Genomic DNA, 23,606 nt, shown 5'->3' with positions numbered 1-23,606 from the left:
TTACAGAACATTGCAACATCATGGGGTAGAAGATAGCAACAAATATTACACCAGATGACACTGCAAGAGGGGGACTGAATAAACTAAAATATTGCTGGCTGTGCAAGCTGAGTTTAACTGCAAAGTTATCCTTTAGCCAAAAACTTCCATATTACATTTCTTCTCAGGAGATGGCATCTCCAACAATTGCTTGGACAGTGTTTTTCCTGTGGTACAGAGACAGCACAGCATCTACTAATCTCACTAACTATTCTACTCAAAAGCTGCTGCTTCTTCTGGGCTTTCTCCTCTCTGACCATTGCCAGTCCCAACACCCTTCATGTAATGATGCTAGCCAGGCCAGCTCCTAGAATGACTGAATTTGGCAAAGAATTTGAATGAAATTTAAAAAGCAAACCCCAAACCAAAACTCATAAACAGAACAAAAACAAAACACAAAGTTCAGAATAAAATAACCTGAGAATTTAGGACAGAGGCTGACACATTGCCCCCTGCCAGGCACAGGCTACAATGCAAAGGACAGAACCATTACCTGGACACAGCAAGCGCTGTCACTGTTGGGCTGTTCTTACTTGGCTTCCCTGACAAGGCAAGGCTGGGATTCAGTTCCCGAAAGAGAACAAGATGTTTTCCACACTTGTTACCTGTTGTTTGGTTTAAAAAAATAAATATTTAGAAAGTGTCTAGGGGGCAGCATGGAAGGGATTGTTATTATTTACAGTCAGCAAGTTGTTGAGAACAAATATATTCAATCCCAACCTGTGCTGTTGCAAAATAGGCCCATCCCAATTTAATTTGTGGCTATGATAGTTACATGTGCTGACGTGTGGCTGTATCAATTGTGTGCTAAATTGGATTTGTGTATTATTGCTTTCTAAATTGCATGCCTAGTTCAGCAAAATTGTTCATCAGTTTTCACTGGCTCTATGTTTAATAAGATGCCCCACAATACCTTGCTGCCAAGATATAATACAGCTCATAATTGCCTAGTAAAAAGAAATTACATAAAGCCCTGTTATTATCAACTTATCTAAATCTGCTCATAACAGAGCCAATAATTAAATGCTGAGAACATTTCACATACACACACATACATACAGAGACCTAACAACATAATTCAATCATAGTTACTTTAGTCTTCTTAATGACTTGTGTTTTGTATTAATTTTATTTTCTTTAATGTGCAGAATGAGATGTGGGAATACTTGGCCATTTAAAATAATTCTGAAATCATCTGGATACTTTAAGGGAGAATGTCACAGTGCTGATCACACTTCAGCTCTTCAATAAGGAATGCTGTTGCTCCATGCATCTGAGAACATGCTTCCTTACACTTGTGCGAGAACAGGTGTGTGTACATACACACCAAAAGATGCCTAATTAAAGCATGTCTTCCTTTACGATCCTGCATTAAAAAGGCACAAACAGAAGCATCTTGCTGTGCTCCCATGGGCAGCTTTTAAGTCCTAGCTTAGAAAACGGGTGAAGAAGATTACTTTTTTAATTTTATTTTTTTTAAAGCAAAAATCTCAGTTCGCTGACAGATAAAAACTATGCAATTGTATTTGAGTAAAACTAACATGGAAATATTTACCACAGGGAGTGAAGGACAAGAGTTTAGAAAATTCTTAAAATTAATTAGATGCTTCTACGTGGAAAAAGAATCTGCAAAGTGACTGCTGAACACTACAAGGATTCTGGAAAGTGTTAAAACCTGTTTTTTGACTTGCATCAATCTCTGATTAGAGACTGCAGTGAAACCAAACCAGCCTAGCTTCTGCAGGCAGACTGCCTCACATCTGGCATCTCTAGTGTTCTTGCTCCTTCCCTAGAAGCATCTGGCTCTACCTGCTCTCAGAGATGTAACAAAAGGCAAGACGGGCATCTGGTCTGGCATTTTCAATATGCCTCTGTACCTATAAATATTTCTGCATCTCAATCTAAGTATACTTCAGATGCCAAGTTCCACAAACAACACTTCTGAAGATCTCAGTGGTAATGCCCAATTACTGCATAATATCTTTTTATGCAGATGTTACATCTACAACTACCTTTATGTAAACTGTATGCCTACAACCGAAGCAATAGAGAATGTCTAATGAGGTTCAGAGCAAATAAGTGGCATAAATTATACATGTTAACAACACAACTTTTTTTATTTATTTATTTATTTTTTTTTATGAAATGTGTTGCGAACAGAAGCAAGCTGTGCTATTAGGACATGCCTGTAAAGCTCCCTGGCAGGCTTCAGTTCCTGTGTTTGTTAGAACAGAAAAGTGAGCCTGAGCTGTTTTTAATACCAGCCAGTGCTGTAGCACTATCACCTTGTACATCTCGGCTCTGTAAGAACTACAGGGCATCGGCTTGGCACTGCTTTCAATATACAGCACCATGCTGCTGGAATCCAACTGGTTTGGAGGAACTCTGACCTCATTTAAGGCAGCACAGACAACAACCTGCCTGCTTTGATGTCTCAGCACACTTTAGAAGAGGCTACCAGCAGATATGCTAATGAAGTCGGATTTATGGCACTAGGATAGTTCATTAGTTTCATAGGTTTATGCAGAAAGGTGGCCTGTCAAACTTAATGGAACCTATGAAGAACCTATCAGCTTCATCCGCATCAGATTTGCCCATGAGACTAGTGGCTGAGAGCCCTACTCTCCCTCTAAGGCATGGCAGTGACTACCCACTACTGTTGCTGGTTACAGTCACACTGTATCAGTGCCTGAACCCTCTCAGTCACGCCACTTTGCTCTCACACCCTCCTCTTTCTCAGAATAAAACAAGGGCTACAGTAAGTCAGCCTGAAGTTCACAGCCCACTATGGTCATACCTGGGCTGCTTGCCTCTCCCACAGTTCCTCTCTGCGAGCTCAGGCCAGCAGCTTGCTCTGGGCCAGTGGTGTATTCAGTCTTCCACAGCTGTGCCAGCAAAGAGGAGAAAAGGAGAAGAAAGAAAAAACACAACAGATTGTAACAGAATAATCACATGGGAGACAGGGTTGTTTTCTTCCTAGTAAGGGGTGAAAATTGGACTTTATGATCTGAGCAGGATTTGGCATGGTTCTCCCCTCCACCGTGTTACAGTGTGTCACACTGGAGAAAGGTATGGGGGGAGCTGGCAGGGTTTCCAAACAGGGCAGTAGCCATGATCCCAGTCATCCAGGAAGCTCTCTCACCAGACTGGAGGCAGAACCAGAAAAACCTTCTGCTCCTGAGAACATGATGTAATAAACTAAGCTGTGAACAAACTCTCAGAAACTATGGATCCCGAAGGGTTCTGCAGTACTGACTTATGCAAAAGTGAATCTCAGTGCTTTTCTCACCAGCACCACATCTATGTCTCCATTTATGAAACAAAGGCAGTGCATACTGATTTTTTTTTTAGGCAACGCATTGACACCCACTAGCAAGTGCTACAGAAGTGCCAGGCACTACATTTTCCCTGTGAGGAACTGTTTTTCCTAGAAACACAAACATATTCCTGATGGGCAATAACAGTTTTGCTTTCAAAAACAAACCAGATTGAAAAGTGTATTTTCAAAAGTCTTCCCAAATGACAGACACTCCTCATCGAGGAGGACACAACCTGATAAGAAGGAAGTCTTTACCTCCAGTTTTCAGTTTTTTTCCCTTGTGCTGCCCTGTTCAGAAAGTGGCATGGGCTTTTAGTAGCTCTGTCCCTCCATTCAGGTTTACACTGAATTAGGATTCCCCTTTTTCTCACCCCCCGGCCACTTACCCTGACCGCTCCATCTGTACTTCCTGTGATGACAATGCTGCGTGTATCCCAGTCCATCACTTCAGCAAAGCAGCAGCAAGCAATACAGCTCTTGGGGCTGCAGGTGGTGTTAACACTCACAAGAGGCTGGCCATTGACTGTCCATAGGTGGAGGTAAGATCCAGCACAGGAGGCAATATCACCCTGTAACATAACAAAAGGCAATGTTTTCAAGATCCTACACTCGTTCTTCTCACAGTAGGGCAGAGCTAATGGATTTAGAAGGATGCAAATCAGCAGTAAACTTTTGGTTCAAGGTGGGGAGGCCTTCACATATTCAACAGAAACCATTTAGTAACTTGGGCTAGAATTGCAATGCCCATTCATAAAATAAAAGACACTGGGTGACACTTTGAATGACATTTCCTTTTACAAAATAGTTTGAGGCTATCAAATATCCACAGAACATCACACCCTGCAGTCTACTTCCACCCTCCTGTAGTCTTGCTGGTTCTAAGCACTTAATTACTTGGCACTTTTTATTCAAACTATCTCAGCATCTCTTTCCTTCACATCCTCCTAAGTATGCAAGCCTCAATACTTGTTTTTCTAGTTTTGTGCTCTTGACTTGCCAAAATGATCTTAGCTCCAACTGTTGATAAAAATGCACAGACGTGTCAGATACAGATCACCTGATGCTGTGTCAGAAAAAAGAAAAGAAAAAAAAAAAAGGAAAAAAAGCAATGCCATGTTTCATGCTAAACACAAATACAACCTTGAGATCCATTTCCTACAACTGGGCAGGGGAGGACCAAAGGAGGTTCTCAGTACCATTCTGCAGTCCTGGGCACACAACACAGCCAGGCAGCCTACAGACTGCGCAGGGTTACAGCACAGCGGGCTGCACCAAGATAAGTCTGTTACCTCTATGTAAGGCAATCGAATCCTCTCCTTATCCATCAAGAAAGAATTTTTGAACATGACAAAGGATTCAAAGAATCATAGAAAAAGAGGTAAACAAAGAAAAGAGTACAGAAAGCTAACTGCTATCTTTTGCCCTTACCTTTCAGTCAGCGCATAGCCCGGCAGAGCATCAGCTGATCCTCAGCTACTGCCAGGGACAGCAAGTGTACGCAGTCAGCACCTAGTGCAGATTCTGGGCCAGAACTAGAGCTTTTAAATTTTACTGATATACAAATAAACGTTCTGTTAAATAAGGCGATAGTGCTTACTTCCTTAGTTGTGAAGCCTTTGGTGATTTCACAATCTTCCTCTGCCCCTCACAGGGAGCTTAATGTCATCGCATTTTTGTACTGCTTTGCATTCTAGTAATAACCAGCTCAGCATTCAGTGAGCTGCACATTCAATGCAGAAAACATCTTTGCAATAGTATTTCTCCTATTCTTTCAGTGAAGGTTCATGGTCTGACCATACATAAGAAGCAAATGCACACATAATCCCTTGGAGTAAGTAACTTAGAAAACCAAAAGCCAGTGCTGTACCTTTAAATCTGATCAAGAAACTAACTGAAATTCCACCCACACTTTTCACCCTCGATGCATTCTAAGAACTAGTTAAATAGAATAGTACCAGCAAAGTCAATGATTCTGGGAATGGCTGGTGTGCCCTTAAAGCTAGCAGTGCGCATCTGGTTTAAATCAACTAGAATCGTAGAATCCTTAGAATTGGAAGGGACCTTTAAAGGTCATCTAGTTCAGCTCCCCTACAATGAACAGGGATATCCACAACTAGATCAGGCTGCCCAGTTTACTAATGTTGTACTTCATCTCTGCCTGATTTGAGCACAGAGCTTTTCACACTGGAGGGCAGAATTCTTCAGAATTCTGAAGATAAAACAAGGAGAGCATATTTAACACAGAATTACCAGTAATTAAAGAGATTAAATTTCAGCAAACTCATCAGCATGGGAGTACATGATATTCTGAAATTTGTTTCCTACAAATCTTTGTTTCAAAATGTTCTGAATTTTTCAAGAAAAAAAAACCTCATTACCAAAATCATAATTCTGTGTCAACTGAAATACTTAACGCAATGTAAGCATTATTTCTATCTCCACTACACTATATAAAGACATAATTTAAACAAAAGTTTCAAAATGAAACATCCTGCTATGCTTTCTCCTTCAAACATAATTTCCCAAGGTTTTTCAAGGTAAATGAACCTTTCTGCAGGCTATTGTCCAATCAGTTTTATCATTTACAATCCAGCAAGCTGGAGAACTGCTTTTGGCTCCGTCACCACAGTGTTCCTGGCACAGACCATCCTATTTTTCAATAGCTCAGATGAAGGGCCACCAGCTCAAACAGCTACAGTTAATGGTAAGCTGATGTGTAAGATGAAGAGGACTCCATTATCTTGAGGTCTGAAGCCCATGGCTTTTTTTTTTTTGCCAGCCCACCCAATTGTTTCTGAATGCTTAGTACAATTTTAACTACCATCTCAAGGGATCACCAGGTATAGTGAGTTGGCTGCTCAAAGCCAACAGCCACGTAATGCTAAGCAAGACTCCTGGGGCTGAGTGCTGAGCTGACACTGAACAGACTAATTAAATCCCATCCTCAATCATTAGCCATCAGACTGTAAGGTTAGTAGAATTCTAATATGACACAGGTTAAGTAGAGAATGTCTACTTAGTCTTACTTCTATTAAATAACTTTGCCTCTCTTGGTACAAACCACAGTGCTAGATGCACGCTCAAATTGTCTGAGCAGCTGGAACCCTGCTCTAGTATACTAAAAGACATATAAAAAACAAATGTACAAGCAACATTCTTGGGAGATAGAAGGTTGGAAAAAAAAAAAATCCCACCAAGAGTGTTTACAGCTCAAATCCAACACAGAATATTTTCCTATCAGCATGCATGCAGTTACAGCTATGCCCAGACCACAACAAGAATTTTTCCACTGCTGGTAAAGGCAAATCCAGCCATTGCTATCAGCAGCATGCTTCTCAGCTGGTGGTAGCAGGGAAAGCAAAAAGAAAACAACACTGTCACTACAAGGGTGTAAGAAAGTTGTCAGCTGAGGTGGCAGACTGAGGTCCAACAGGTATTAGCTGGCCGCGGTCTGTTCCATGAACGTCAGGAGAAATTAATGGAATAATGGAAGCAACAAGGCTATGGGTGAGCCAGATCCAATACTTCACGCTCTGTAAACTAAAAGATTTTTAATCCTGCTGCCTACCTACCCAAAGATGCTTCTGCTTAGCTACTCAGTCTAAGATGTTGCTTTTAGTGCTCCCCTCTCATCATTAAGAAGACTATTAGCAGTCTCAATACAAAGAAAAAAAATCAATGCATCAGACTCAGGATGTTTTTCTGTTGGGAAGAGTACCCATTAAGTTATCATAAAATGTTCACGGATGCATCAGAAGAAAGATGATAAATGAAGATCTTACTGTTGAATTGTTGATGGCAACAGAAGAGAGACTCGCTCCGTGGGCAGGAAGCTGGGTTATGTACGTCAGATGGTTCAGGTCCCAAATGATGCAGGTTCTGTCATCAGATCCACTCACAATGATACTGTAGGTCACAGATGCAGCAAGGCAGGTCACTGCCTGAGAGTGCCCGTACAAAGCCTAGTGAGGGAAAAGTAACCAACAAATCAGAGTGTGGCTGAATTATGAGAGAACTGCAATCCTACTGCCATTTACTTAGTTAGAACAAACAATCCAGTCAGACTGTCCAGTCAGATTTCAGAGAACTGAAAATGGTATGAAGCAAAAATCCTGAAGTATCTTACAGAATTATTCTTGTCTACAACTTGTGGTTTACGAAAGTTCAGTCTCCAAAGAGATTAAATGACTTGATCCAAGTTGCCCAGTAACAGTGGAACAACTGAACTGGCTTACATTTCTGAGTCTACCACAGTGGTTTGCGTGCAGGAACAAATCATCACCTTTTACTTCAGTCAAGACTGTCTAAAGCAAGTAGAATTTGGACTTGAGAATTATCACTTTTCAAAATTTAGAAATCATTTTAAAATAAAACTTATCAAATGTTTCTTTCTCTTTTACCGAACAAGCACTAACATTTTTCCAATTTTAGTTCAGAATAAAAATAGCATTTGTAGGAGAATTTTTGCTTTAAAAATCCATACGCTAATTCCTCTCACATCAATCATTAATCCAGCACATTTTTTTCCGTTTCCCAGGTTTCAAAGTCATACAAAATACCTAGTTTAACTTGAAACAATTTTATAACAAATACATAAGTAAATTGCATTTTAGGCAATTTAATGTCACAGAAATCATAGACAGAAATATGCTAACGACAGTTGTGTAATTTGCGGCATTCTCAAGTGACAACAACATTTCTGCTGCATAATCACCAATGACATTAAATTCTGTAGGGCAGAGAAAGATTTCCACAACTTTCCTAGAAAGCCTTTCAGGGTTCAATTTTTAACTGCCTTACTGTGAAAAATTAGAGCCACCAGTTTTATTGCTGGTTTTAACAGTAACTGCATACTCCTCACTGACTTTTTCTACATGACATAATTACCAGATCTTCAGGGTCTGTGTCAGAGAGCCACATATCTCAAATGATTTTTGCAAACACATCTCATACTCTTTTCCAGCCTGTGACTGTCAGACTGAAGTCTTGCTGGCTAGCATGTACTACCAGTTGACAAGGTTATTAGGACAACAGTATTCAAAGATAACCCACTGGTACAGCTGAGCTGTAGCAGCCTATGATGTACAGAAGGTGTCTTGCAATTGCAAGGGATGAATTTCAGTTTGCAATGTATTCTATTGAAGAGAACCATCAATTTAAAATACTGACAAAAATTGGGTCTTCTCTCCAACAGTGGTCTTCAGACGTTCTCTGCAGTAACTTTGGCTGTAGAACAATCTGTTTACAAAGGGCTGGGATAACCTCATGTCTGTGTTCAAGAACTAAACAGGACCACTGCAGAAAGGGTTAGGATAGGGCAAGATCAGGGGCTCCAAATTTCCCCTCCCTTCCTCAGAAGGATGAAAGGAAGCATACCTACTGTGACAGCATCCATATTGCCAGACAAGCTATGCTTCTATGCAAATTTTAATCAAGGTTTTTTCATTTTTAACTCAGGAAGACCTCCTGCTTGGTGATAAAGTGTTTTAAATGCAAGCTAAGTGTGGAAAAGAAATATAGATCTGAGCTCAGCTAAAAATCTCAGCTTCAATTCACCAGTGTTTCAGTATGCATTAATGCAAAAAACAGACAAGTGCTGTAGCTCTCTAACATCTCGTTATTCCTCTGTGAAGACTGGGGAAAAACTGAGAGGCCTGCGTCCGCAGTAAATTCACTAATATCAACCAAAAAAAAAAGAGGATCAGCTTCACTTCAGGAACGCTCAGTCCATGAAAATTAAACCGGTTTCTGGCCATCTAGCTTAACTGGCTGACATGGGCACAGTTTCTCCACAGCTATCTGTGTTCAGCACCTCCCTGGCAGGTCTGCACAGCAGACAGGGCACAGCTTGCCTGAGGGCTTCTCCAGCCTGGTTGTTCATTTGGCCCAAAAATTCTGGGGGTTTGACTGCATGGGTTGCTCTGCTCTTGAATACTAAGGGAACCAGTAAATTGCATGGATCAATAACTGAGGCTATTATGTTCAATCTTTAGTGTTCCAGAAAACTGTGGAAGCAGCCCCTGCTTGAGAGGAAAAAGAGACTTTTTATGGTGAAACACAGTTTCTGCACTTTACTACATTCCAAACCAGAATGTGTCAGTCCCATGAGACAACTGATAAGTGAATAGCATCCACTTTATAGCACATCAGCTTTACTTAAGCAAAGCTCACTCTCTCAGGAAAGATGATACCATTCTTTTGCTCAGGAAAAAAAAAAAAAAAGAAAGAAAGAAAAAGAAAAAAAATAGCCCCTACAAAACACTGAATGACATGAAAGCAGCATGTAATTCACCGGAAGTCATTTAGTACAAATTTACATCTATGCCAGTCATCAAAAACCAAAACGTCTGCAAGTAAAGAAAAAGAAAAAAAATAGATACATTTGTCACTGAATGACCTCATGCCTTTTAATGGACTAATGGGTAGTATCAGTTTAATCACAGTGGAACACATCAGCAAAGCTGATTCTGAATTTCCTTTAACAAAAGTGAAAGGCATTGTACTGAAGATAAAACAGAGCCTCTTCAATGAGTTGCTTGAAACTCAAGCAGATCCCCAGATTGGTATCATTTTGATGGTTATGAAGATTACTGCTTACATTTTCTCTACTGTTATTTCTTCCTTTTCTATGTCCATCTCTTGTTTTAGAATATTAAGCAGGGTGATTAAAAGGTCATCACTGAAGACCTTGTCTCCTATTTTTAACATAAATCTCAGAAACAAAAAAAAGGGTACTCTGAACTGTTTCCCTTCTAATTTCAACATCCCAATATTTCAGATAAATGAAGGTCTTGAAGCTTCTCTGGCCTCCTAATGAGAATTGATGTTCTCATGTTATTTAATGACAAATAAAAAGTTTTTGGAATAAAAAGCACCAAAACATCTCCTGAATATCCCTCCAAAGCATTTGAACAGAAGTGTCTAACATCTGGAGCATTCAATGCATAGTTTATTAATTCAGTTGAGAATGGCAGAGAGGTTTCTGTCTCTTGAATACTTAGGGAAAAGAGGTCATAGGCTGCCTTTTGGATATGATAGTACTCCATATTTTCTTGTAAAGTTGAGAACTCTCCATAGCTAAATTGCACAAATCTTGCATGAGAATTCACTTTCGCAAATAAAATTGCATTTATATGGTCACTGGGTGACCAGAGTTGAGTTCGAAATCAACGAACATCAAACAACTGTGGACAGTGAGGTCACAAACTATATACTTGTAGGGATCCACCTCTACCTCATGGAGTAAATTCTGAATTCAGGTTGAGAGAAAAGTATCGATTCTTTTGCCTACTCAAGTGTTCATCTCCATCAGGTATGTTCACAGGGTGTTTTGGGGGTCCACACTGCTCTAGCAGTACAAGTGAAGACAGGAGATGCTTTATTATCCCCTTCTTTTTATCATCATAAACTTTGGAAATGCTGTCAAAGCAAACAAGCAAAAAAAAAAAAAAAAAAAAAAAAACCCCAAAAAAAGAAACCAACAAGCAAACATAATACGTAGCTATCAGGTATAGGTATAAAGCATGTAATCAGCTCCTGGCCTGACTGCAGGTTTTCACATTATACTGATGACCATCACCTTTTTCTGTCCTTCTGTTTCACTGTAGCATGTTTTCTCTTTCACTCATCAGACAGAAAGAAAGTTATCTTTTGGGTTTTTTTAAATTTCTTTAACAAAAGTCTCTCACCTGTCTCAAGCTTAGATGTTTCACTTTGTCCTTGACCAAAGAAAGTTCCCAGACACACACAACTGAGCTTGTTCCAGATGTGATTACAGTAGTTGCTGAAGGACACACAGCACAGAGGCATTTTCCCCAGTCTGCCATGCACTCAAACGTAGTCATGTTCTGTATGAGAAAGCAGCTGTCAGGCAAATACTCATCTGGTGATACCATGCATTTATTACATGCAAATTTCATTTTCTGAACTCAGTCTCCTTGGTCTTCAAACCCAGGAAAGAAAAGCTCATCTTATCCCACACCTGTGTTAATATACAATTGCAATTTATGTACAAGGGCTCATCCAAAAGTAACACCTCCTGTTTTATTCTGTTGGCACGCAATGTCAGATGTGCATGTTGGTGCTATGACAGTAGATGAACCTTCCTACCAGTATTCCATTCCATTTTGGTGCCATGTGACAGATGGCAGCAGAGAGGCAATCTGACAGAACAGCATCTGACAGGGAAGCATGCATGAAGCAAAATTTTGGAACAGAATTCTTCCATGCAGAAAAAATATGTACCCATTTACAGTCATAAAGCTTGCTGAATGTTTATGGAAAACAAACATTGGATGTCAGCAGAGTCAGGCAGTGGGAGCTGCATTTCAACAGTGGTGAAAGTGACAGTGGTAACCTCTGCTGGTACAGATTTTGAGTGCAGCAGGCAGATTCTTGTTTTCATCACCAGCTAATGGTGGTGATCATATTGTAAAATAATGTTTTGTAGAGAGAAGTTGCTTTATCTATTAATTCAGTGTCCCAGGACACCAGAATTCCATCCCCTCACATTACAGACTTCCTACATGGCCTCAAGCAAGTTTATTCTGCTACCATATAGTGACAACGTGCAAGCATTCAATGTCAATTAAGAACAAAGCTCAGGTTGTTACGGCCACCACTAATATTGGAACTTACAGAAAAATCTTTGTGATTTCATAGGGCACAGAAAGCAAAGTAAATCTCTGTTTTTTTTCATGTCCAATGACTGTGGATATGTCTGTAAAAACATAACCATGTGACATGCAGTAATAGCCAAGCTGAACAACATACCCCACTGTTTTGGTATCCAAGCTAACATTTGTGTCTTAGCATATCATAATATTGTCCCAAAGACACCCCAAATCAGTGTGTTAGTAGCAGAGAAAAGCTGAATCTGCCCAGTGCCCTGGTCAGTAGTGTGGTGACACAGACTCTTGATTTTTAACAGAAGCAGCATTACATTGAATGAATGCACTGGACTAAGCTTGGAAGTCAGAGGGGAATTGGCAGATGGTCCTATCTATATCCAGCAGAAAGTTCTGCACAATGAAATTTCTAATCAGAGGCTAGGAGACCTTGTTTTGTCCTTACAACCTATGAAATGAGGTTTCTCCTTCATTTGATAGACAGCACAATCACTTGAAGGAAAGCTCGAGATCATTTAGAGGGGAAATATCACATTTTTCAGCAGAGGAATGATTTTGTACTCCACTGGAATAATCAATTTGATTTTTCTCAAAAAGCCTGACTGCAAAAAAAGTACTGCACAGCACGCACCAGAGCAGCTCATCACCAGCCTCTGAAAATGGTTCCCAAACAAACCAAGGGCTTACATAACATCCATTTCTGAAACACTTAGATTTTTTCTTATTTTTACCTTTTCAGACCCATAGTTACCAAAGCAGCAGGTGAAGTCATCAAATCCCCAGCAGAATGTTTTGTTCCAAAGAGGAGGAATCAAAACTTTATTTTTTTCAACGGCCAGGACGCCTTTCTCAGTATGAACAATGTGTCCAACAGCTCCTTTTGAACATTCTGACAAGACAAAGAATGTATTTAATTCTATTGTTTTTAGAACACTAAGGTTAGCTATTGCCTTACACGGCTTTGTGGTGAGCTGGCAAGCCCCACAGCTGGGCTCAGTGAGTGGTGGCTGGGTCCACAGAAAAACCCTCTCCACCACTGCAATTCCAGGCAAGAGCAGAAACTCCCTTTCTGAATAAATCAATCCATGCAGAGAGGGAGACCGGCTTCAAAGGAGGGGATTTAACAGCATTGCCATTAAGCTTCTTTTCAGTGGCAGATTACCATATGCAATGAACTAGAGGATGCAGGGCATCTCACCAACAGCCTCTGAGTACAGCCGCAGGAGCCTGCTACCACCACAAGGCTGTGTGATGCAAACACCACTGCCATGGGATTAAAAAGTACATACACTGAAATTTTTCAGGATTTCTACATCTTAAGAATAACAGACTAAGAAGATGAAGACCCGAGATAAAGAGGCAGGGAAAGAACATATTTACTTTGCTGATGAATATAAAAAGAGAAAAAGAGAAGGAAAAACAATGAGTATTAAGTTTTACTTTGATATATTCAGAATTCTGAAGATTAAAAAAAAAAAAAGATATAGATGTCATAAAAAATCTGCTCTGAACACTACAAAATAAGTTTCAAGATCTGTCATGAATATCATAATTTTGAGAGGATCTATGTGGAGCCAGGAGATGACCTTGGTGTCCTTTCCAACTCAGGATATCCTGTGATTCTGAGTACTTTGAATGTCCATTCATATTCCACAAATAACTTAGGGAAGGGATCCTGGTACCAACTCATGTGAATTCATACAAGACCGCGCAACTGCTTTTGTGCTCTTAAAAACTCAGATTAACCCCATTTAAGAATTCAGTGCTTATTAGCTCAGAAAATGGAGCACAGCCCCTACTGTACCTTTTACTGGTGAGATCTTCAGGTTTTGCAGGCTGCTGATAAATGGAGGAAGAATTCCACTTGATTGAAAGGAGAGTACTGCTTCTCTTCCTGATGAACTTTTACTCTGAACATTCCTGGGTGGATGTGGCTTAGTGAAGAGCTAGAACAAAGGAATTAAATTGAAAAATGCACCTCCATCAGTCAGATTGTGAAGGAAACATCTATTTAAATCATTAATCATAGACTCCAGAACTATAATACACAAACCTCTTCATTAAATTCAGATCATCTTCTCCTTATCATCCCATTTTCATCAGACTACAGCACATACATAGGTAAGAAGCTAGTCTCAGTGATTTGGAAGAAGAGAGAAGACTGTAGGTGAGAATTTAAGCTGCCTTTATTTGATTGTACTCAACACCAGACTAGTGATTACTTGTGTGACTGTACAGAAGAAGAACCCAGATTTGACACCACAGCTGTATGGTATATGACAAGAACAGTGTATTTAGAGAGTGGAGACACAATCTGTAGAACTCTACAGGCCGTATTTCAGCAAATTTAAAAACCAAATGCCACCTCTAATCTAAGTTGCTTGCTTTCGAGTTGAAATATTTCAAGATCAAAATAAGTTGTGCTCTCTGCTTTTCCTTCTACTCTCATGATAAAGTGATACCTGCTTTGGTATCTGTCCAAAGTTGCTGATAAAACCCAGGACGGTGCTCTTAATCAGAGGATCTTTAATGTTGTTGAGATTCATCTTGTCTCCATAGAAGTAAGGATGGTAGGTGTTAACTGCTTCCACAGCAGCTGAGCCTTGTTGCTTGTGGCCAAAAATCAGGTCTATCCAGCGATGGAGGTGTGCACTGACATAGTCACTTTCCAGGGCCTGAAGAAAATGAATTAATTCAGTGGAGCACATTCATTGCAGATACATTATCACTCCCAGTTCCCTGTTAGAGACAAACTCTCTGCAGCACTCACTGCTGTCTGACAGAAGCTTCATGACTGCTTGGGTTTCATCAATACACACATTATATCATCATAGCATCATAGAATCACAAGGTTGGAAACGACCTATAACATCATCTAGTCCAGCTGTCTCCTCATCACCATTGCCACCACAAGCATTAAACCACGTCACGCAGCACATCGTCCAGACACCTCTTGAACACTGCCAGGGATGGCGACTCCACCACCTCCTTGGGCAGCCATTCCAGTGCCTGAAGCCTTATAGGGTCTAAGCAGAAAGCATTGCAGAAACCAGATTCTCTCATGCTGGAAAACCTCAGGGTCTGTCTTTTTATCCCAGTATAAGAAATGTCTACTTTTCCTGACCAGATCTGCAATCCAAGTCACAAGTACGTGAATTAACATAACCAGATGAAATAATTACTACTGGAGAATACCATAAGAGACATTATAAGGCAGCACACATCCAAACCCAAGGTGGGCTCCCTAGAAAACCGAATGATCAAAAATGAAATTTGTGCTTGCAAGACCCAGACAAGTTCACAGGCAACAGCCACAATTTCAAGTCAAATCTTTGCCCATCTCCAGATTAGTGAGCCTTACCTATGAAGCTTCACTAAACATTATTGCCCTTGCTATCACCTGCAATCACCAAATCTTCATGCATTCCCCAGAGGCCTTGCCCAATGATTCAAACACCAGTGTTAAGCATGATTAAAACTACTTTGCTATCTCCAAATCATTTGACTGTGTAATACTCCCTGATGCTCATTTAAAGGTTTCCCAAGCAGGCCATCCTACCCAAAGCACAGCAGAATTAAACACGCTAATGGGATCCAGAACAATGGCTCATTTCACAAAGCAGACAGTGAGCCCAGTGCAGCTGGTTTAAATGACCATGCCCACAGCTAAACAACTCATGGGGCAGCTCAGAGAACAAGTACACTGTACGATTTGTCCCCTGCAAATCATGAAAACACTTACAAATCAACTCAGAATTCATCCTTATTAATAAAAGCAGTTAGTGCATGAATTACAAACTATAAATTTTGTCTGGCTTCACTACCAGCACAAAACAAAGCAACCAACAGAGCTGCAACCATGCAGTCACTCACTATCTCACTGAGCATTGAGACGTGCCCAGCAAGAGAGAGAGAACAGTAGTCTAGAAAGAGACTAAAAAATTACTTTTTGTAGACCTAACCTGTAGATTCCCTATTTAATACACATGAAACAGGGAGCTATTCACAGACTTATCTCAAAATCAATCTTTGCTCTCATGCTCTTTAGAGAAGTAGCCAGATTTCACAACAGTGTTGACCCAGATCTTTTTAGTTCTTCAAATTCTGTAAAGCCTCCTGAAAAGGACAACACCAGTAACAAGTACATCTAGTACTGCAGGTGATTTTAGAGGAGAGAGAGGCTTTGGCATTATGGAGTTCAAGATTTCTAACTCTTCACTTCAGACAAAGCTTTTTCAGGCAGCCTAATCAACTAAATTTCCATGGCAAGATTTCTTGCACCCTCCTGTGCATGTGGTGCCAGCTATGGTTGGAGAGAAAATACTGGACTGACTGTATTTGAGGTCTGATCAGGCCTGGCAAATCATTAAGAATATGAATTTATAAGCATGATTTTCACGTGCTAAACTGCTCCTCTTTCAGATTTCGATTAATTTCTACAAGTCATGTGACTTAATCATCTGTGCCAATGTTATCAAACAGTGCAGCTCACTGGAAGCAGGTCTGCAGAACACAACAGCTGGTAGAGAGGACCCAATACCCACATTACTTGCACTGTGGGGGCTTTACTTCAAATTAGATCTAGTCTGCTCCCTCAGGCTGAATGCCACCAGTGGCAAAAGTATACCCTTAGGTGCACAACTGGAGCACAGCTTTTGGTTTTACTTCATCCAAAACTAATCTAGTTAACAATCAAAGATCTCTTTACAATGAAAACAGAAGCATGCTATGCAGGGATGACTGACAGATCATTTCAAAACTGCACCCTTGCTCCAAACTACATAGCTAAACCAGATGGTCCCATTGTATCTAAGTGCCTTCAGAGTGGCCAGCGTTACACAAGAAATAAGGAGCAAAGCTCAGTACTTTACATCCAAACAAGCCAGAATGTAGGCCAGAATGCCTCCCTACACTTTCCTTTAAAAAATATCAGTAAAAATTGCAGCAGCTCTCAGGCATCTATAGATTTCTGTTTTCAGATTTTCTCTATTAAGGAAGGACAGTGTCATTCCCATATTTAGTTAACTGAAGGACAGAGATTAAGCAACTTGTAGGGTCACAGAGTGAGCATGAGACAGAGCAGAGGAAGAAACTAGAGCCTCCAAATCTACACACCTTCTTTGGAGTCTATGTACCTTCTTTAGAGTCACTGGGAAAAGAAACACCAAGGAAGAGTTACACACTTGATGGCAGTGGTCAAAGCCTACATGCGGTGGGTAGCACTGAGCTGCTTCCCTGCAAGTGATGGAACTGGGCACTCCTTAGTCTCAACTCTTCATTTTGGAAATGACTGTACTTGAACCAAGCACACTCACCAGCATACATTTACAAGAATATCCTTCCTTACAGTAGATGAATTCTCATGTGGTGATGAGCACTGATCAGAACTCACTACCTTTCAGCGTGTCTATGGCTCCGAGCCTTTAGATCACTCTCTACACACTTTTTGTGATGCCTAACTCAGTAATACCCACTACCGTGTACGTACAGGAGTCTGAACAGCCAAAGATTGGAAGTTGAAATGATTTATTGAGAAATGTCCTTATTATTACTGACATCCTCTTATTTCATCAGACATATCTACTCGCTGTGTGCTTGTCAGCCCAGTAACACTGATTTATACATTTAATAACTGCAGAAATACAAGGTAAACAAACAAAGATAAACATAGTGAAGTAACTTATAAGTTACTGAATATAAAGCAAGTTCAACATACTGGCTTAAGTTATTTATGTAGCAACACACTACAGCATCTAGCTACTAAGCATGGGGACACTGAAGACTTGTAATAATAGTAAGCAGCTATTCACCCCACTGTGTGACTTGTAATATCACTAACTCACTAGCTAGTATGCAGACATTGCACATTACCAGGAGTCTGCTCTCTTAAAAATGGTTTCATAGAAGAAAACTTTCTCCAGGATGGATTTACAAACTGTAAACCAGCTTATAAAGGATACATATTTAAAAAAAAAAAAAAAAAAAAAAAGGATAAAAAGGCTTTGCCAAACATAGTACTGGAGCAAGGTTGCTGACAGTACCTAGGTGGCTGCAGGGACAAGAAACTGTGAGAAGAGATAAGAACAATGAATCTAGCTGACACATAGAGAGAGAATCCTTAGATATGAGGAGTGGAGCCAGAGAAATTCCAAACATAAAGACATGGTGAAGGAGGCTTGTATGTAACACCAGTCACATGAAGATAGTCGCCTTCTAGTTCTCTGATGTGAAGTAAGGTATGGATAGATAACAAAGGAATGAAATGAAGATTCAAGAGAATACCCAAGAAAAACTGGAAAATGATTTAGTAATAGTAGTGGCAGAAAACATGAGCCCTAAATGCAGTGCAGAAGTGCAAAGCAAGGGATATAAAAGCAGTGGTAATTTAATGGATGAATGGCAGTTGCTGTCAGTTGTAAAGTAAAAGTTGGAGAAAAGAATATTATGACGACAAGAATTTTGTCTGATTTTTCTTCAAAAAAGGAATAAAAAGTTGATACAGTCATTAAGAACGTCAGAGACAGGATTTAGAAACCAGTATATGGGGAGATAAAGTAAGGAAAGACTTATTTAAAAATAAAATAGAGAAGACAATCACATCCATTTTTGTGCGGTACAGTCATGTAATGAAGAGACTATAGAATAAATAATGGGCTACTTGCTTTGTCACACCAATGCTAACACACAATTGCCACACGCCTTGCACAAAGCAGCAACCCTTCATGCACTCACACACTTTTTTTTTTTCCCCAGCAGAAATCTGATGAAATACGGTAGATACACCCAGAAGGGGCAGGCAATACAGCTCATACTATTATTAGCTCTAACAGAGACCTACACAACAGCATTCAGCTGCAAATTCTGTGTTCAATGAAAAACTTTCCTACAGAATTGCCTTTGAACTCCTTATTACGTAGAAATTCCCACATCTGTCCTGCTAACTATGGATACCCCAACTGCAGTAAGTTTCATGGCCTTACAGCTATTAGCATTCAGATTGTCAAGACTGACTTTATTAAAGGCAAACTTGAAAAGAAACACTGGCCTCATTAAAACACCAAACTAACCCTAAAATGTTAGATTTTACTTCCTCCCACTCAAAAAAAATACAAAAAAGTAATTGCAGTGCCAGCATGACTCAGATAGAGGAAGGTAGTTTGAATACACACGTAGCTGCTTAGCAACAACATGGAACTGCATGCATGCGAATGTCATGCGCATGCATTAAAATATGTTCACATGCTCTTACAGACTGAGATCAGAGCTAGGTGTGTGGCTTGAATCTAATTTCATTCAATCTGCAAAGTTGGTCTTGAGTGAATTGTCAAGCAGACAAGCAAAGTCCAAAACACAACATGAACTCCACAAAGGAAGGATTTATTTGGGTCTAACGCCTTTGTTGTGACTCTGGCCTTTAGGATTTCATTTTCAATGGGAATCAGTTCAACACTGTGACCCAAAACACCATTTTCACTAACCTGTCTGTGCAGGAGAATAAATTTATGGGGATCTCCATCTGCCCAAGGAGGAAGCTGCACATCTCCCAGCACTGTTCCATCCTGCATGCAGCCTGCAGGATTAAAGGAAGAATTAAAACCAAGAATAACATGTTACAAATAGTAACAGCTTTTCCAAAACAGGAAGTCAAGGGAAATTTAGGTGACTTTCACACAAACAATTTCAGATTCTATGCTATAGTGTCACAGAACACTGAAGAATTTTTTTCTCCTTGAGTGTCTGATCTAGTAATAAAGCACTGAGAAGATGTAATTAATACAGTAAATATATGCATGTCCTCAGCACAAACCATTTTAACCCTGAATGCAAGCTCAGACAAGACAGACCTGTGGACACAACTTTTTTCTTATACAAAATCCCACTGGACTAACTGCCAACTATTTCTTCTGAAGCAGCTTCTAGGAAGGATTTTGTTCTCAAGTCCTTTGCAGTCTGATTCCTTTCAGAAGGTAAGCATAAGTTCTCAAATCAGGACAGGAGTTACACAGCTGGATGATCTAAATTAAGGCCTAGGTCTGAGACTGCAAGTTTCCTAACAGGGCAGTAGTTAACAGATTCTGGTTACTGGATTGACCTATTGCAAAATCTTTCTATTTATTTGCTATCCATGAAATTCTGGTTCCTTTTTTAGATCCCTCAATTTAATACATCCAGGTCAATTTCTGGATCTTTTTATCAGCTAGACTCTGCTCCTTGGTCTCCTCTCACAGATGAAAATGCCCAAATTCTTTACAATATTTTAACAGTCTTCTAACACCTATCCTCTACTCTGCCTTTTATATTGCACATTTCACTCCACTGAGTTCTTAAGTACAATTTATAACTAGATCTCAACATCACCCTACAGGTCTAGAGAAAGCGTACACTCATTCAGAAGGGACTGTGATGCTGCTTGATGCCAGGGGATGATGTATCTAGTTCATAAGACTTGTAGTGAATCTTTCCAAGTGATACTGAGGTCACACGTGGCAACATTAAGCACCACAGACAGCTTTAAAAAGACCTTTCATCATTACCATTTAGCAACCCATCCATTTCCAAAAGTTAAATTAATATGTATTTCATAGCCATAGAAGTGAGATCCCTTCTAGCACATACCAAGTTCAAAGTGATTGGCATTGGTGAGGAACTCTGGCAGGTAGAAGAATTCAGGAATGAGCTCCCTGACATCACTCATATTGTCCCTCGATGCTGATTCCCATGTGCTCTTGACACTATGAAACATCCTGTCTGCAACATCAAAGCTTCCACCCTGTAAAATGGAGACAAAAAAAAAAAAAAAAACAACAAAACTGCATTGTGAATATTCTGTTAAACAAGAAGCAGATACAGAATCTCAGTCAATTTTGCAATAACCATCACATTTGATTAGGTGGTATCTCAGGATCTGTCCCAGGTCTGTTTACTACCTCAGTCCCAATTTGCAGATAGGTAGATTAAGAATACCATACAGCTTAGACACTGTGTAGCTTGTAATAACCTGGAGGCAAGCAGAAATGATCTGCTTGAAAATATCAGCATAACCAATATTAATACTTCTCAGTGTAACTCCTTTTGTCAAGAAGTGATTTCTAAGCAGTGAACATAGCTTTGGTGTTTTCATCTGTGACCCAAAGAGTTGTGCCAAATCTTAAGTTCAGTCTTCTTGAGATCCAGGCAAGCAGGAAAGGCCCAGTGGGCAGGGGACAGCAGGAAAGGAAACACAGCATAACGAAGAGAAGAGAGGAAGAACATCTGAAGATAAGGCTAAATTGCTGCATGTGGAAGGAGGAACAAACTACCTCGAGTCCTAAGAGTGTTTGAATATGTTTACTTTAGTAACAGTCAAGCACTGGATAGCAGCACCCTCCTTAGCCTTAACCACCATTATGAACCAAGATCTTTAAATAAAAATAAATCACCCACTGAACGAAAGATGTATGCTTTATGTTGGAACTGTATTTCCTACAGGATTTTCTAATGGGTATTTCAGATACTCTTTGAATTTGTGAAAATCCCATGTGCACATCTATACAGACATCCCCACACTGAACAAAGGATTTATTTAACAAAGTTTTACAGTAACAGAAATTGCCCAATAGACAATCAGTTTCTGGAGATCATCGCACCAAGCTTTTTAGAATGAGCAAGTTGATTTAGATTACCAACAAAAGCTGACATGTATTCTATATGTAAAGATCCTGTTACTGCTTCCCCTGAGGTGAATTCTGAAAGGACTTGGGTCCAGCCTCAGCTCTAAACAGTAACATAGTCCTGCTTCACCTCCCTGTATTTCATGTCCTTCATCCTTATCCCACCAGCAATTGTGAAGCTTTCCTACACCCACTGAAGGGACTGAGCAAAGAAGTGGCTAAAATCATATGAGTAAACCTAGCTGGAGTTAATCTGATACACAAGGTCATTTTGCTCTTGATCATTATTAGAGAGGGACCCTTGGAGTCAAATTCAAATTGAAATTAAAACAGAATAGAAGCAGCACTATAAATAAATCAACAGCTAACAAGTATCTCATTGAAGCATATTAAAGGGCTTTGTATATTTAATCTGCACACAGTGCACAGTGTCTGGTGGTGATTGATGCTTTTTCATCTTTTTTTGCAGCTTTTATGAGAGCTGATAGTAATCTCCTGAGAAACAATATGATTTGTAATAAAAAGATTACCTGTATTAAATAAAAATAATATATACATAGGAAATGCTGTTAGCGTGACAAATCTGGTTAAAGATATTACCACCACGAAAAAATGTGATTTTTTCCCTCGCTGTCTAATTCATTTTAAGGAAAAGTAATATCTTTAAAACTTAAGCCTGTATTATTTATAAAGGAAGCAATAACTGATTTTCCCATTTCCTATATTAATAAATTTATTTGCATATATTTATATCAGAATTAATGAGTTTTCTCTCTCTATGAATGCAAAAAGTGTGCCGAAAGGAAAAAAAGAATCAAGAATTGCTTTATGCCCTCAGATTGCAAGTCAATGTAAACTCTTACAACTCTTCTATAGCTAGATACACTAAGTCTGTTTTCTTTCCTGTTAGCAGAGGCCTTAAACTATGAATAAAGAATACTGGTGAAAACATGTTTTCTAAAACTATAGTATGGTATATAAAAGGTAGCTGGTCAAAGTGATCTCTAGAGTGAAGTTAGAACTCCAAACGTTCATAAAATGAAGCAACACTGAGGCTGTTTTACAGCCAAAGACATCCAAGCACTTCTAAGAAATGCTCACATAAGTGCAAAGGCTTACCAAACCCCCGAGAGGCAATTACCTGCAGATAGTTCTTAAACGACTGCTCAACAACACAATGAAGAACAAGAAACCTGTCCTCCGGAAGTACCTCATAGAGGCAAGCACCAGGAGGATCAGCCTGCTAGCTGAAATGCAGCAGTGGAATAAGAACAAAAGGGAATAACAAACATTTAGATGTTGTACTAGGGGACACGGTTTAGTATGGAAATTCAGGTGGTAAGGTGGATGGTTGGACTGGATGATCTTGGAGGTCTTTTCCAACCTTGGTGATTCTGATTCTAAAATACAAGGTGAATCACAAGTGTCACTAATTACTGAGCCCACGAAGCCCTAGAATAGCTTTCCAAAAGAAACACTAAGCACAGAAACCTTTACTATGCTTTTGTCACGTGAGACCAACTCCTGAAAGGAGTTTTATGAGATACCTAAAAAGGTAACTGCAGGAATCAGTGGAAGAAGATGTACCAGTAAATGCTTATGCAATGAGACAATCTTTCATCCATCCTAGCATAATATGCATAGTAGATACGTACATTCCTTCAGTAAGATTTCAATAAACTTAAATTGTGAAAGATAAGGTTTTGTAAACTCCTGTACACTGACTTCTTCTGTGGTTAGGTGCAAACCATGTATCCGACATGACAAACAGGATGTTTTGCAACATCAATTTACCACAAGGAGTACACTCAAGTACCCTGCCTCTCCTGTCAAGTGCATTCAGAAAGGCACTTTGGGGTTATAAGCATATATTTTCCAATTCTTAAGATGTGGAGACACTTTCGCAGCTGCTGACTCAGCACCCTTCCAAGGCCTTAACTTTGGGAGTACTTTTCCAATATGCTCTTTACT

At 39.7% G+C, this 23,606-nt stretch overlaps 1 protein-coding gene across 10 annotated transcripts in view; it reads right to left on the bottom strand.

Annotated features, from left to right (window-relative positions):
* The window catches only part of WDFY4 (WDFY family member 4), a 135,968-nt gene that overhangs the window by 853 nt on the left and 111,509 nt on the right, over nt 1-23,606 (bottom strand). For all 10 annotated transcript variants that reach the window (XM_048946095.1, XM_048946096.1, XM_048946086.1 and 7 more), the window contains 10 exons: nt 20,602-20,755; nt 19,464-19,555; nt 14,448-14,660; nt 13,790-13,931; nt 12,717-12,874; nt 11,047-11,205; nt 7,141-7,320; nt 3,745-3,927; nt 2,837-2,924; nt 533-644 (listed from right to left, as the gene is read on the bottom strand). In XM_048946095.1, coding sequence (XP_048802052.1) covers nt 533-644; nt 2,837-2,924; nt 3,745-3,927; nt 7,141-7,320; nt 11,047-11,205; nt 12,717-12,874; nt 13,790-13,931; nt 14,448-14,660; nt 19,464-19,555; nt 20,602-20,755 — 1,481 coding nt within the window. The remainder of the gene's footprint in view (nt 1-532; nt 645-2,836; nt 2,925-3,744; nt 3,928-7,140; nt 7,321-11,046; nt 11,206-12,716; nt 12,875-13,789; nt 13,932-14,447; nt 14,661-19,463; nt 19,556-20,601; nt 20,756-23,606) is intronic.

The sequence above is a fragment of the Lagopus muta genome, chromosome 5 (genome assembly GCF_023343835.1).
Source record: "Lagopus muta isolate bLagMut1 chromosome 5, bLagMut1 primary, whole genome shotgun sequence".
Classification (NCBI taxonomy): Eukaryota; Metazoa; Chordata; class Aves; order Galliformes; family Phasianidae; genus Lagopus; species Lagopus muta.
This window is presented reverse-complemented; position numbering and strand designations above follow the sequence as displayed.